The sequence below is a fragment of the Pan paniscus genome, chromosome 14, assembly GCF_029289425.2.
Source record: "Pan paniscus chromosome 14, NHGRI_mPanPan1-v2.0_pri, whole genome shotgun sequence".
Lineage (NCBI taxonomy): Eukaryota > Metazoa > Chordata > Mammalia > Primates > Hominidae > Pan > Pan paniscus.
Window position 1 is genome coordinate 42,571,312 of NC_073263.2, and position 15,118 is coordinate 42,586,429.

The window sequence follows — 15,118 nt, forward strand, 5'->3', positions numbered from 1 at the left end:
ATTTTTTGAAATGAATAGTCAGATCACTGGTTTCAGCTGTCATTCAGTTCAAAATACTGTAATTTTCATTATGATTTTTTTCTTTGACCTGTGTGTTATTTGACATGCATTCCCACATTTTTTAACAATAGAGGGTTTTGTAGTTATCTCTATAGTATTGATTGCTAGCTTAATTCCATTTGGGAAGAGAACATACTCTGATTTCAATAATCTAGCATATGGTCAATTTTGGGAAAAATTTGTGATCACTTGAACAGAATGTATATTCTGCAGTTACTCTATGCAATGTTCTAGATATGTGAGTAAAGTTTGTTGACTGTACTGTTCAGATCTTCTGCATTCTTACTATTTCTTGTCTGCCTACTCCATTGTCTGTTAAGATAGGGGTAAAACCTCCTACAGTGATTGTGGATTTGTCTGTTTCTTCATTTAGATTTTTTTTGCTTATGGTGAAAAGGATTTTGGGGACAAATGATTTAGGATTGTTAAATCTTACATATGGATTTCTCCCTTGTTTTAAATATCTCTCATTGTTTATAGTACTGCTTTTTGCCATAAAGCCTACCTTATCGAAAATATGTATAGCTGTACCACCTTTCCTTTGGTTAGTGTTTACATGGTATATCTTTTTTCCATCTTTTTATTTTCAGCCTTTTTGTATGTCTCTTTTTGGTTTGTCTCTTCCAAGCAGAATGCAGTCGTTTTAAGTGTGACAATTTTAGACTTTTAATGTAACTATTCAGTCCTTTTACATTTAATGTAGTTTACTGGTATTTGAATATATACATATACACACACACACACGTGTGTGTGTGTGTGTGTATATATATATATATATAAGTGTTACTTTTTGTTTTCTATTTGACTCACCTATATTCCTTTTTCTGACCCTTGACTTTTAGCTGGTTCTGTTTTTTAAAAATTTTATACTTTTTTCTTTAGTAACTTGATAGATACATTTTTTTAAAAGACAATTTATTTTGGGAGGCCTGGGCAGGAGGATTGCTTGGGCTCAGGAATTTAAGACCAGCCTGGGCAACACAGCAAGACCCTTTCTCCGGTAAAAATTTAAAAAAATTAGCTGGACATGGTGGCACATGCCAGTTGTTCCAGCTACTTGTGAAGCTGAGGTGGGAGGATTGCTTAAGCCTGGGAGATGGAGGCTACAGTGAGCTATGATCATGCTACTGTACTCCAACCTAGGTGACAGAGTGAGACCCTGTCTCAAAGAAAACAAAACTGTTTCTTTAGTGACTGTCCAAAGAATACAGAATACTTTCTTGACTTACTACAGTCTGAAATAAAATACTACTTTGGCCACTCCTAAAGTAATACTGGGACTATTAATTTTTTCCAGTTCATTGTTCTTTCTTCTACACTGTCTAATTTCCTCTTAAACTATCTATTAAGCTCTTAATGTCATTTCTAATTTCCTGTTGATTCTTTTTTATGAAATCCAATTCTCTGTAAAATTCTCTGTAATTTTACGTATCTTTTCCATCTTCCCTCTGTTTTCTTAAATATATTACTTATAGTTATTTGGTTTTCAGGCCTTCTGTTTGTATGCAAAGTAATTTTTTTGAATGCCATACATTTTGTATGAAAGCAACAGTTTTCAAACTTTTTTGTCTCAGACCGTAAAAGACTTTATATGGATTCTATCTGTGAGTATTTACAGTAATAGAAATTAACACTGAAAAATTATTTTCTTTTTCTTTTTATTTTTCTTTGTTTTCATTGAGACAGGGTCTTGTTCCATTGCCCAGGCTAGAGTGCAGTGGTGTGATCACAGCTCACTTCAGCCTCGGCCTCTCAGACTCAAGCAGTCCTCTTACCCTAGCCTCTCAAGTACTTGGGACAATAGGTGTGTGCCAACATACCCAGCTAATTTTTTATTTTTATCTTTGTAGAAATGGATCTAGAGTGGACAGGTGATTGTAAACAGGTTTAGGAGAAAAGAAATACTGTCTTGATGTTAAATGAATTAGTAAGTAGATTGTCCGAGTGGAAATGGAGAATAGGAATTGAATAAATGACTCTAGAGTTCAGAGAAGCAGACTGGACTTAAGAATCATCAATATAAGATGGTGTTGAAACCAACCTTAAGAGGTCATGGAAAGTGAAAGTATGGATAAGAAATAGGAGGAAAAAACCCCGAGGATCCAGGTCTAAGGAACCAAACACTTATAGATCAAGTTAGAAAAGGGGAAATCATCAAACGAGACAGAAGGGAAAAAATGTAAGGAGAAAATGATACCATAGAAGCTAAGAAAGGAATATATTTAAGGGAACCAAGTGATCAACTGGGCTGAATGCTGCTATGAGAACCATTAAAATAAGGATAGAGAGGAGGGTCCAGAGTATTTTTTCCACACTGGAAGACTTTGATGACCTTAAAAAACAGTTTTAATTGGTGCAGGGCTAAGGAATGAAAAGATGCGGAAGTTGAGTTAGCTTATATACACAACTATTTTGAGAAGTTTTGTGAGGAAGAGGAGGAGAGAAATGGAATATTGTCTGCAAGAGAGGGATGAGTCATTAAGGGAAAAATGCTGTTTTTTGTTTTATTTTGCTTTTTACTTTTTTTTAAATTATAAAAGCTTGTTGAGTAATTTTTAGCAGGTTTGTTTGTCAGTGGAAATGATCAACGAGAGAAGGTGATTTAGAAGAGATTAAATTTTGGGGGAAATAAATGTAATGTTTTAAGTCTCAAAAGTCAATTGTATAACTGGGACAGAGATTTGGCAGTGTTTCACATGGAAAAGAGCCATGGGACATGTATTTGATCTCAAGGCTTGTAAGATTCAACAGCATAAAAGCTGCTAAAAATTTTATGCAGTCCTAAGCTGCATAAAGGACACATAGTATCTTTATTAAAGACCAAATATTACTGCAATCCTCTATTTATTTGTTATGCATTCATTCAATTAATATTTATCCAGCTGTACTGAGCTAGGCATTTAGATCTTATCTAGAATTTTATGTCTGTTTCTGGATCCCAGATTTTTTACGGATACTGACAAACCAAATAGTATTCAGAGGAAATTGAACAGGATCATGAGGTGTCTGGAAACAATGTCATATGAGCAATTATTCATTCAACAAAATTTATTGAGTACTTAATGTAAGCCAGATAATGCACTAGATACTGAAGAAGATAACCAAAGACCTTGCTGTTATGAATCTTATATTCCACTGTGAGAGACAATAGTAGATAGGTAATTGGTAGTTTAAAAATGGCCACAGTTTCTTCATAGCTCCTCCCATCAATAGGTGGTCTGATTTTTCACCCGTTGTATTCAGGTTGGCCTTTGTCATTTGTTTTGACCAATAGAATATAGCAAAAAATGACATGTGATTTCTGAACCTAGGCCTCAAGAAGCATTGCAGCTTCAGCTCTTACCTTCTTAGATCCTTGAGTCCACCAAGTGAAGAAGACTAAGCTCTCCTCCTGACGGAAGAAACACCAAGTAGAGAGAGGCCTAGCTATCCCAGCTTAGGCCCTAGTGAGGCCATCCTGGACTACCCAGCTCTACCAATCCACAGAAAAGTGAGAAATGAAAAGAACATTGTTGCTTTTCGCCACTAAGTTTTGGGGTGGTTTGTTATGCAGAAAAGGCTGATATAAAAAATGCCCATGATGTCATGGATCATAAGTGCTTTGAAGAAAAAGCAGAGCATGAGGTAGAGAATGGCAGCTGGAGGGGAGGCGGTTGCTGATTTACTTATAGCCTTCTTAGAAATTCTCTCTAAGGAGATAATATTTGAGCAGAGACCTAAGGCAGTAAGTCATGCAAAATGAAGAAAGAATATTTCAGGCTGAAGAAACACCAAGTGCATAGGTCCTGAAACGAGAACATATGGTTTGTTTCTGGAATTATAAGCAGATCAGCTGGAGCATAGGAAGCAAAAGGGAGAGTGGTAGGAAACACAATTGGAGAGGAAGCCCAAGGCTAAATGATAGAGTGGCTTGCAAGCCATACTACAAACTTCAGGTTTTACTGTTGGGCATTATGGGAATGCTATTACCTGTTTTGCAGTATTAGGAAGACTATTTTGGCAGCTATGAAGCAAATAGGGAGTCAAGAGTGGAAGCAAGGCAGTCACTAGAGAAAACTGTAGTAATCCAAGAGAATGATACTGTTTTGGATGAGGGTTGTTGTAGTAGAGGAGGTAAAGGGGGAAAAAAAAGGTCTAGGCCAGGTACGGTGGCTCATTCCTGTAATCCCAGCACTTTGGGAGGCCGAGGCGGGCAGATCACCTGAGGTCGGGAGTTCGAGACCAGCCTGACCAACATGGAGAAACCCCATCTCTATTAAAAATACAAAATTAGCCGTGCGTGGTGGCGCATGCCTGTAATCCCAGCTACTCAGGAGGCTGAGGCAGGAGAATCACTTGAACCCGGGAGGCGGAGGTTGCGGTGAGCCAAGATCTAGCCATTGCACTCTAGCCTGGGCAACAAGAGCAAAACTCCATCTCAAAAAAAGAAAGGTCTAATTCAAAATATATTTTGAAGGAACACCCAACAAAGCTTATGAATCAGGGGTAAGAAAAAATGAGGAAAGATCACTCCTGGGTTTTTGGCCAAAGCAGTGGTTAGAGAAAAAGAAAATTTGCTATACTGAGAAACTTAGAGGGGATCTATGCAATATCAAATACTTAAAATGTGGCATGTATATGTGAAGTCCCTCTTGTATGCCTCTATGAGGACAGAATTATGTTCACTGAGAAGAAACTCTAAGCAGTGAAAATTTGACCCCTATAAGGAAGACTTTTCTTCTAGCTGGAACTTAAGACATCAGTCAGCTAGTAATTATTGAGGCTTTCTGGAAGTTGGTAGAACAGGGTACTTTCTAGGCACTGAAGCTACAGCAGTGGAAAAAGTGATGTGCAGATAGAGGCAGCAAAGGTAATTTGATTGAAAACTACTAGAGAGCAACTTATTAGGGATGTCATAGAAGGAATATATTTATTGGGTAAGAGGTAGAACCTCTTCAGACCCTTCCAACTCTGGGTTTCTGTGATTCTCTAATGATCTGATAAACCGAATCAGACTCAAATATTTTTCTTCAGATCCCCTTGTCTCTACATTATTTAATGCTATATTGAGATACCATACCATACAATTCAATTCATCCATTTAAGGTATACAGTTCAGTAGTTCTGGTATATTCTCAGACATGTGCAAACATCGCACTCAATTTTGGAACATTTTCATCACCTCAGGAAGAAACCCCTTTAGCTATTGTCCGTCCCCTCATTTTCCTGTTCTCAGTTCAGTTCCATTGATCAGTCTGTCTGTCCTTGTCCTAGTACCACACTGTCTTGATTACTGTTGCTTTGTAGTAAGTTTTAATATTGTGAAATGTGAGTCCTCCTACTTTATTCTTATTTTGTAGAATTGTTTTGGCTATTATGGTCCTTCCATAATAATTCCATATGAATTTTAGAACCAGCTTGTCAATTTCTACAAGGAAATCAGCTGAGATTTTTGATAAGGATTGCATTAAATTTGTAAATTAGAATGGGGAATTTTGCCATTTTAACAGTGTTAAGTCTTCTGATCCACAGAGACATGATGTTTTTCTATTTATTTAGATCTTCCTTAATTTCTTTCAACAGTGTTTTGTAGTTTACAAGTCTGAGTTTTGGACTTCTTTTGTTAAGTTTATTCCTATTTTATTCTTTTTAATGCTATTGTGAATGGAATTATTTTTATAATTTTATTTTCAGGTTGTTAATTATAAATGTATAGAAATACAATTAAGTTGTATATTGATCTTTTATCCCACAACCTTGCTGAACTTATTTATTAGGTCTAATAGTTATTGGTGGATTCTTTAGGATTTTCAGTATACAAGATCATGTCACCTATGAATAGTGATAGTCTTACTTCTTGCTTTCCAATCTGGATGTCTTTTTCTTTTTTAACCTCATTAGACTGGCTTGAACCTCCATTACAATGTTGACTAGGAATATTAAGAACAGACATTCTTGTCTTGCTTCTGATCTTAGGGAAAAGCATCCAGTCTTTGCTCATTCAATCTGTGGGTTTTTTGTAGATGCTTTTTATCTACAAACATACTAACACTTAGAGAACTTCTGTCTATTCCTAGTTTGCTAGGTGCTTTTTTCATGAAAGTGTGTTGAATCTTGTCAAATGCTTTTTCTCCATGTATTGAGATCATTATGTGAATTTTTTTTTCTTTTGATGAGACTCGATATATTTGTTTTTTGGTGGTTAAACCAAACTTGCATCCCTGTGTTAAATCCCACAGGGATGCAAGGTTTATAATTCCTGCATCCCTTGGTTGGTCGTGGTTTATAATTCTTTTTATATGTTGCTGGGTTTGGTTTGCTAGTATTGTGTTTTAGTATCTTTGCATCTACACTTATAAGATGTATTGATCAGTAGCTTTCTTATGATATCTTTGTCTGGTTTTGGTGTGAAGATAATATAATGTAGGCTTTATAAAATAAATTAGGAAATGTTCTGTTTCTCTCTTCTATAAGCCATCAGGGGCTGGGCTTTTCTTTGTGGGTAGTTTTTTATTTACTGATTCAGTCCCTTGTTACAGGAATATTCAAGTTGTCTCTTCTTGAGTCAGTATCAGTAGTTTGTATCTTTTAGGAGCTTGTCCATTTTCTCTAAATTATCTAATTTATTGACATACAGTTGTTTCTCTTCTTTTTCCATTGTCTTAGGTTGAAGGTTAAGTTATTGAAGTCTTTTTTTTTTTTTTTTTTTTGAAACAGGGTCTCACTCTGTCACCCAGACTGGAGTGCAGTGGCACAGTCATAGCTCACTGCAGCCTCGACCTCCTGGGCTTAAGTGATCCTTCCACCTTAGCCTCCCGAGTAGCTGGGACTACAGGCACATGCCACCTTGCTCAGCTAATTTTTTTATTTTTTGTAGAGATAGGGTTTTGCCCTGTTTCTGAGGCTGGTGGTCTCAAATTCCTGAGATTAAGTGATCCGTGCCCCCCTCACCCTCCCAAAGTGCTGGGATTACAAGTGTGACCCACTGTGCCCAGCCGTCTTCTTTTTTAACATAGACATTTATAGCAATAAATTTCTCTGCAGTGCTATCGCTGTGTCCCATAAGCTGTGGGTGGTGTTATTCATGTTTAATACATTCTATTATTGTCGGAGAATACAGTGTATTATTTCTGTCCTTTTCAACTTATTAAGGTTTGTTTTATGGCCTATTATATGCTCTGTCCTGGAGAATATCCTCTGTGCATTTGAGAAAAATTGCATATTCCGTTATTGGGTAGTGTTCTGTAAATATGTGTTAGGTCTTGTTAGTTTATAGTATTAAGTCTTCTGTTTCCTTGTTGGTCTTTTGTGTGGTTGTTCTGTTATTGAAAGTGGGGTATTAGCTGGTATTTATTCTTCATTTCTTAGTTTCTGTTTTTGTTTTGGTTGGTTTTTGCTTCACATATTTTGGTGCTCTATTGTTAGGTGCACATATGTTTACAGTTGTCCCATCTTCCAGGTTGATTGGCCCGTTTTTCATTATGGAATGCCCCTTTTTGTCTCTAATAACATTTTTGGTTTCAAAGTTTACTTTGTCTCATTAGCCACTCTAGCTTTTCAGTGATTGCTGCTGTCAGGATATGTCTTTTTCCATCCTTTTACTTTTCAGTATTTTTGTCTTCAAATCTAAAGTGTGTCTCCTGTAGAGAACATATAGTTGGCTCATGCTTGTTTGCTTTTCTTCTATTTTTAATAGAAACAGGGTCTTGCTATATTGCTCAGGCTAGCCTCAAACTCCTGGGCTCAAGTGATCCTCCTGCCCCAGCCTCCCAGAGTGCTGGGATTATAGGCATTGAGTCACTGCACCTGGCTGGGTCATGTTGTAATTTAATCCAGTGTGACAGCCTTTGCCTTTTGATTGGATTGTTTAATCCTTTCTCATTTAGTGTTATGATTTAGTATTTACTTTTATTTCAGTAGTTTTGGGGGAACAAGTGGTGTTTGGTTGCATGGAAAAGCTTTTTTGTGGTGATTTCTGAGATTTTGGTGCACTCATCACCCAAGCAGTGTACACTGTACCTAATGTGTAGTCTTTGGTCCCTCATCTCCCTTTTCTTTCTTCCCCCTAAGTCTCCAAAGTCCATTATATTATTCTTATGCCCTTGTGTCCTCCAAAGTCCATTATATCATTCTTATGCCCTTTCACTTATAAGTGAGAATATACAATGATTGGTTTTCCACTCCGGAGTTACTTTGCATAGAATAATGGTCTCCAATTCCATCCAGATAGTTGCAAATGCCATTATTTTATTCCTTTTTATGGCTGAGTAGTATTCCATTATAGATATGTACCATGTTTTCTTTATCCTCATGTTGGTTGATGGGCATTTAAGCTGGTTCCATATTTTTACAATTGTGAATTGTGCTGCTATAAACATGTGTGCAAGTGTCTTTTTCACATAATGACTTCTTTTCCTGTGGAAAGATACCTAGTAGTGGGATTGCTGAATCAAATGGTAGGTCTTTTAGTTCTTTAAGGAATCTCCATACTAGTTTCCGTAGTGGTTATACTAGTTATACTCCCACCAGCAGTGTATCAGTGTTCCCTTTTCACCACATCCATGCCAACATTTATAATTTTTTTTTATTTTTTAATTATGGCCATTTTTGGAGGAGTAAGATGGTATGGCATTCTGGTTTTGATTTGCATTTCCCTGATAATTAGTGATATTGAGCATTTTTTTAATGTTTGTTGGCCATTTGTGTATCTTCTTTTGAGAATTGTCTTTTCATGTCCTTAGCCCACTTTTTGATGGGATTATTTATTTTTTTCTTGCTGATTGGTTTGAGTTTCTTGTAGATTCTGTATATTAGCCCTTTGTCAGATACACAGTTTGTGAGATTTTCTCCTACTCTGTGGGTTGTCTGTTTATTCTGCTGATTATTTCTTTTGCTGTGCAGAAGCTTGACTGAAAGCTTTTATTATGAATGTGTGTTGAATTTTCTGAACCTATTGACATGATTATGTATTTATTTTGGCTGGGCGTGGTGATTCGCGCCTATAATCCCAGCACTTTGGGAGGAGGAGGCTGCAGTGAGCCAAGATCTAGCCATTGCACTGCAGCCTGGGCAACAAGAGAGAAACTCCGTCTCAAAAAATAAATTAATAAATATATATTTATTTTTTATTAATGTGGTAAATCACATCGATTAATTTTTGAATGTGTAAGCCAGTCTTGCATTCCTGAGATAAACCTAACTTGGTCATCATATCTAGTCTGATTTGATAAGTGAATATTTTGTTTGTTTTGCACCTGTGCTCATGAGAGATCTGGGTCTGTGGTTTCCTTGTGACATTTTCATTAGGGTTTGTTATCAAAGATATGCCAGCCTTATAAAAAGAGTTTAAAGTGTTTTCTTTCTCTTCTGTTTTTCAGAAAAATTCAACAAAATCATGGCCAGGATTTTTATTTATGGGAAGGTTTTTAATTACATATTTAGTTACTTAAATATTCTTTTGATTTTCCATTTCTTCTTAGATTAATTTTGAAAGGTTTTCTTTTTCTTGGAATTTATCTTTTACATTTTTATGTGCTCTGACATGAAGTTGATTAGTTTTTTAGAGAACTAATCTTTCCCTGTGTTGATTCTCTCTCGAATGCTAATTTCTATTGCGATATCTTCCTTGATGCATGAGTTATTTAGGAGTATATTGATTAATATTCTAACATTGGGACCTTCTATATGTGTTTAATTCTACTATGGTCAGTTAACAGACTCTGTTTCAATGTTTCTGAAACTCTGTGTTGGAGGACTTTGTTTTTTTCTCTCAATCTCTGGTGAACTGACAGCTTTTGTAAAATACAATGAAAATGAAATTATGAGAAAATTGAAGAAAAAAGTATGTATATAAGATCCAGGTTTTACAGGGGTACACTGTTATTTCAAACAGGTATATTTTCTAAACACTTAATCTCAATTTCCAAACCTATCTATGGTCTAATAGCAGTTGTAAGTCAACATTCATCCATGGAACACACTTTAAATAGCACCGTTTATTGTTATTTTAATCTTTGAAGTTTGTCGAGACTTGCTTTTAGCCTAGCACATGATCAGTTACAGTAAATGTTCCATGTGCAGTTTAAAAAAAGATACGTTCTGCACTTGCAGGGTGGAATGTTGTATGTGTGTCAGTTAAATCAAGTTTGTTGATGTTATTTAACTTCAGTGTTCTTACTCTTTCATTTTGTCTACTTGTTTTATGCGTTATTGAGAAGAGGCATCACTCACTAAAATTGTAGATTTGTGTGTTTTTCCTTTTGGTTCTCTCCTTTTTTCCTTTGTATATTTTGAGGCTATCTTATTAGGCATATTCAGATTTACAATTGCTTTCTCTTACCAGTAGACTGACCCTTGTAACACTGTGAAATTGCCTGTTTTATTTTTGCATTTTACCTTAAAATGTACTTTATTTCATAATTAGTATAACAGTGTCAGCGTTTTTGATAGTGTATATTTTTTCTATTTCTTAAAAGTATAGTCTCTAATAACAATATATAACCTGCTGGATTTTTATTAATCAACTTTATTGAGATATAATTTATATAGAATAAAATGCACCCATTTAAATGCACAATTTGACAAGTTCTGGCAAATATATATGTGCATGTAATCACTAACAGTCAAGACATACACCATTTCCATAAGCTCCAAAGGTTCCTTTTTGCCCCTTCCCATTGCCAATCCCTCCCCACAGCCTGGGCAATCACCATTCTTCTTTCTGCCACAGACTATAGATTAAACATGTCTTTTCTAGAGTTTCATATATATGTGGAATAGTATTATATACTCTTCTGTGTCTGGCTTCTTTGAAGGAAAAAAGCAGTGCAGAATGTTGGGCTCATCATAGTGCATTTCCGTTATCTCCAGGATCGTGGCCCTCAAGACCTGACTGACTTGGTAGCCCTCCAGTGCTTTTATACTGATGTGTTTATATTTTATTTAGCTCTTCTAGTTGGGTGTCAGTGGGAGAGTTGGTCTTAAACATGATGGTTCACAATAGCCAGAAGCAGAAGACCTCTGGCCATATTTAGTGGTAGAAGTACAAAGATACAGAAATACTAAGGGTGAAGGTGAGTGTTCTAATTAAATGGAACCCACTGAATTCCCCCAGAAAACTGAGAGGGGTTGAAGAGTCTTATTTTTTTGTTCTTTTTCTTTTCTTTTCTTTTCTTTTTTTTTGGAGATAGGGCCCCACTCTGTCGTCCAGGCTGGAGTGCAGTGGTGCGATCAAGACTCACTGCAGCCTCAACCTCCTGGGCTCAAGTGATCCTCCACCTCAGCCTCTCCAGTAGTTCAGACTACAGGTGTGCACCACCACACCCAACTAATTTTTTAATTTTTTGTAGAGACAGAGTCTTACTATGTTGCCCAGGCTGGTCTCAGACTCCTGGGCTCAAGTGATCCTCTCACCTCACCCTCCCAAAGTGCTGGGATTACAGGCGTGAGCCACTGTGTCCAGCCAAGAGTATTTTGTTTTCATTAAATTTAGGGTATGCATCCTATCCTATGTTATCAGTCAGGATTCACTGCCAGCAACTAGATATTATAACCAGGAGAGCATTTAGTACAGGTTACATATTGTTGGAAGATCTGAAGGAGCAAGTTCTACACTTGGCCTACAAGAATCATTCCTAAACAATTACAGAGCTACTCTGTCAGGGAAGCTGCTGCCTCACAGGCTGCCACTAGAACTGTGGGAGAAGCACAGTTGCTGCCACCACTATACCACACTCTTGCTTACTAGTAGTAATAATGATAAAGAGGTGCAGCAAGAAAGCCTTTCTCTCATTTCAGCCTTCCAAGTCCCACAAGAATGGCTCTAATTAATGGAACCTAATGTGAATCAAACACTACTTGAAGAGACTATAAGAATTGTAGTTTTGGACTGAGGAACTTTTCCAACTATTTAGAGGTAGAATGAGGGTCACAAGAACCAGTCCAAAATGTCTACCATGTACATAAATTAAAAGCCCTCTAACTTAGAGTGAGTGGTAGAGAATTCAACATTATTCTGAATAAATTGTCATGTCATTTTTTTCCTCTAACATTGCTATCAATAAGTATAATATTTAATAAGACTCTCTATCATCTGTGCCTTTGATTTTTTCCAACTGCTGAGTGAGCATAGTATGGCCTATGATTTAAATATCCATAATGCATATCAATTAAAGGTTATGTTTAAGTTCAATTAATATTTTAATATTTGCTGAGGATATCCAAGACATCGAGGACATCACCCTGATAACTCTAAGAATTTAAACAGCTTACCACATTGACATTACCTAATTCCTGATTGCTAGATTGTCTTCAAAGATAATCATGAAATCAACATATTTCATAACCAAGTGCTTTAAACTTTTATCAGCTTTCTTTGTAACTCTTATAGCATATTCAGGGACATACTATGATATATTCCATAAGTGTTTATAGCAATTCAGATCTTGATATGAAAATGTCAGTTGTATCCTCAAGGGCAAAGAGGTAAATATAGCTTTCTCCAGCATTACCCTTTCTACCACAACACCATGTTTGTTGATCTATTTTCTTTGCTTTCTTTTCCCTTCATAAGCTGGGTGGTATGGTATCAATAAAAGGCCGGAAAAAAGTCAGAACAATTTACACCAATACTAGCTAGATGCTTTTTGGTTTGTTGTAAGCTACTGAGACCTTATGATATTTTCAGCAGCTATAGATGGTTTGCACTTAAGGGGAGAATACAAAATAAAAAACACAAAGAGACTGGTGAGCTGTAATATGATTGTTAGTCTAAGCATTAAACAATGACAGTATTCAGGACTAGAAGTTAGAAGGTATATGATGTTTAGCTTTCATATGACAATTTGGTGCTAGTATTTTTGTATGTAGGTTCTGTTTGTGATTTACAATGATTCTGCATTTGAAATTCACCTCAATTTTCCTCTTGCTGTTTGCATTAGAAAGAATTCATTGCAAAGAACTCTAAAAAAGAACTGACTTAATTTTATTTTTTGCACTGTAAATCCAAAACTACACTCTGTAAATATTCGAATAGAAACATTTCGGAGAGCAAAAAAAATTTTTTGACATTATTTTTATCTCTCATTTATTAAGATTAGATCATTTATCTCTTAAGTAAATAGGTTTTTGGCACTGGGTAGTATATAGTTGCCTTTTTAAACATGCATTTTATTTTTGTGACATTATAAGACTTGATTAATGCTTTAAAAGACCCCTTGGATTGATTTACCTTCTTCAAAAAGATACCCGTTTTCACAGATGAATGTGTCTTTAAAAAAAAAAGACAGTCATGGAAAAGACTGTTATTTTACTTGCCTAACCATCCACTTAATTTTAGAAAATTCTCTGGTCAAATACTTGAAAGGTGAATGTCTGACCAGTGCAGTAGTTGAATGTTGTTCAAGTTATTCCTGATTATAACTTTCTTTCATCATTTTTCTCAGAGGTTTTTTTTTATTGTTGGATAGTTGTAGGACTTCACTAATCAAGTTTAATTTATACTGTTTTGATTTCTAGTTAGCTTATAAAATAATTTGTCAGAGGATTAATGTGTGAGACTATCAAAAAAGAGTATTTTATATTTTGGGGACTTTAAAGTATGTCAATGATGAAATGTATTTTAATTCATTTTTCTTTGTTCTCTCAGGTGGATCTCCTTACGTAGCAGCCAAAATAAATGAAGCAAAAGACTTGCTAGAAACAACCACCAAAAATTGATGCTTAAGGACCACACTGAAGGAAAAAAAAAGAGGGGACTTCAAAAAAAAAAAAAAAGCCCTGCAAAATATTCTAAAACACGGTCTTCTTAATTTTCTATATGGATTGACCACAGTCTTATCTTCCACCATTAAGCTGTATAACAATAAAATGTTAATAGTCTTGCTTTTTATTATCTTTTAAAGATCTCCTTAAATTCTATAACTGATCTTTTTTCTTATTTTGTTTGTGACATTCATACATTTTTAAGATTTTTGTTATGTTCTGAATTCCCCCCCACACACACACACGTGTGCAAAAAATATGATTATCAAGAATGCAATTGGGATTTGCGAGCAATGAGTAGAACTCTTATTGCTTATATTTGTACCCTCATTGTCTATTTTTTTTCAGGGAATTTGGGACTCTGCCTATATAAGGTGTTTTAAATGTCTTGAGAACAAGCACTGGCTGATACCTCTTGGAGATATGATCTGAAATGTAATGGAATTTATTAAATGGTGTTCAGTAAAGTAGGGGTTAAGGACTTGTTAAAGAACCCCACTATCTCTGAGACCCTATAGCCAAAGCATGAGGACTTGGAGAGCTACTAAAATGATTCAGGTTTACAAAATGAGCCCTGTGAGGAAAGGTTGAGAGAAGTCTGAGGAGTTTGTATTTAATTATAGTCTTCCAGTACTGTATATTCATTCATTACTCATTCTACAAATATTTATTGACCCCTTTTGATGTGCAAGGCACTATCGTGCGTCCCCTGAGAGTTGCAAGTATGAAGCAGTCATGGATCATGAACCAAAGGAACTTATATGTAGAGGAAGGATAAATCACAAATAGTGAATACTGTTAGATACAGATGATATATTTTAAAAGTTCAAAGGAAGAAAAGAATGTGTTAAACACTGCATGAGAGGAGGAATAAGTGGCATAGAGCTGGGCTTTAGAAAAGAAAAATATTCAGATACCATATGATTGGTGAGGTGACTAAGTGTTATTCTGAGATGAGAATTAGCAGAAATAGATATATCAATTGGAGTGTTTAGAGTGCAGGGTTTCTGGAAAGCAAGGTTTGGACAGAGTAGTCATCAAAGGCCAGCCCTGTGACTTACACTGCATTAAATTAATTTCTTAGAACATAGTCCCTGATCATTATCACTTTACTATTCCAAAGGTGAGAGAACAGATTCAGATAGAGCAGCATTATTTCCCAGTATTCCTTTACAAATCTTGGGTTCATTCCAGGTAAACTGAACTACTGCATTGTTTCTATCTCAAAATACTTTTTAGATATCCTAGATGCATCTTTCAACTTCTAACATTCTGTAGTTTAGGAGTTCTCAACCTTGGCATTATTGACATGTTAGGC

The 15,118-nt window shown here is 35.8% G+C and overlaps 1 protein-coding gene across 1 annotated transcript in view; it reads left to right on the plus strand.

Moving 5' to 3' along the window:
* DNAJC15 (DnaJ heat shock protein family (Hsp40) member C15) overlaps positions 1-13,927 on the plus strand; it is a 76,927-nt gene extending 63,000 nt beyond the window's left edge. Inside the window, exon 6 of the mRNA XM_003805934.6 lies at positions 13,685-13,927. Coding sequence (XP_003805982.4) covers positions 13,685-13,755 — 71 coding nt within the window. The 3' untranslated portion in view covers positions 13,756-13,927. The remainder of the gene's footprint in view (positions 1-13,684) is intronic.
* The last annotated feature ends 1,191 nt before the right edge of the window (positions 13,928-15,118 follow it).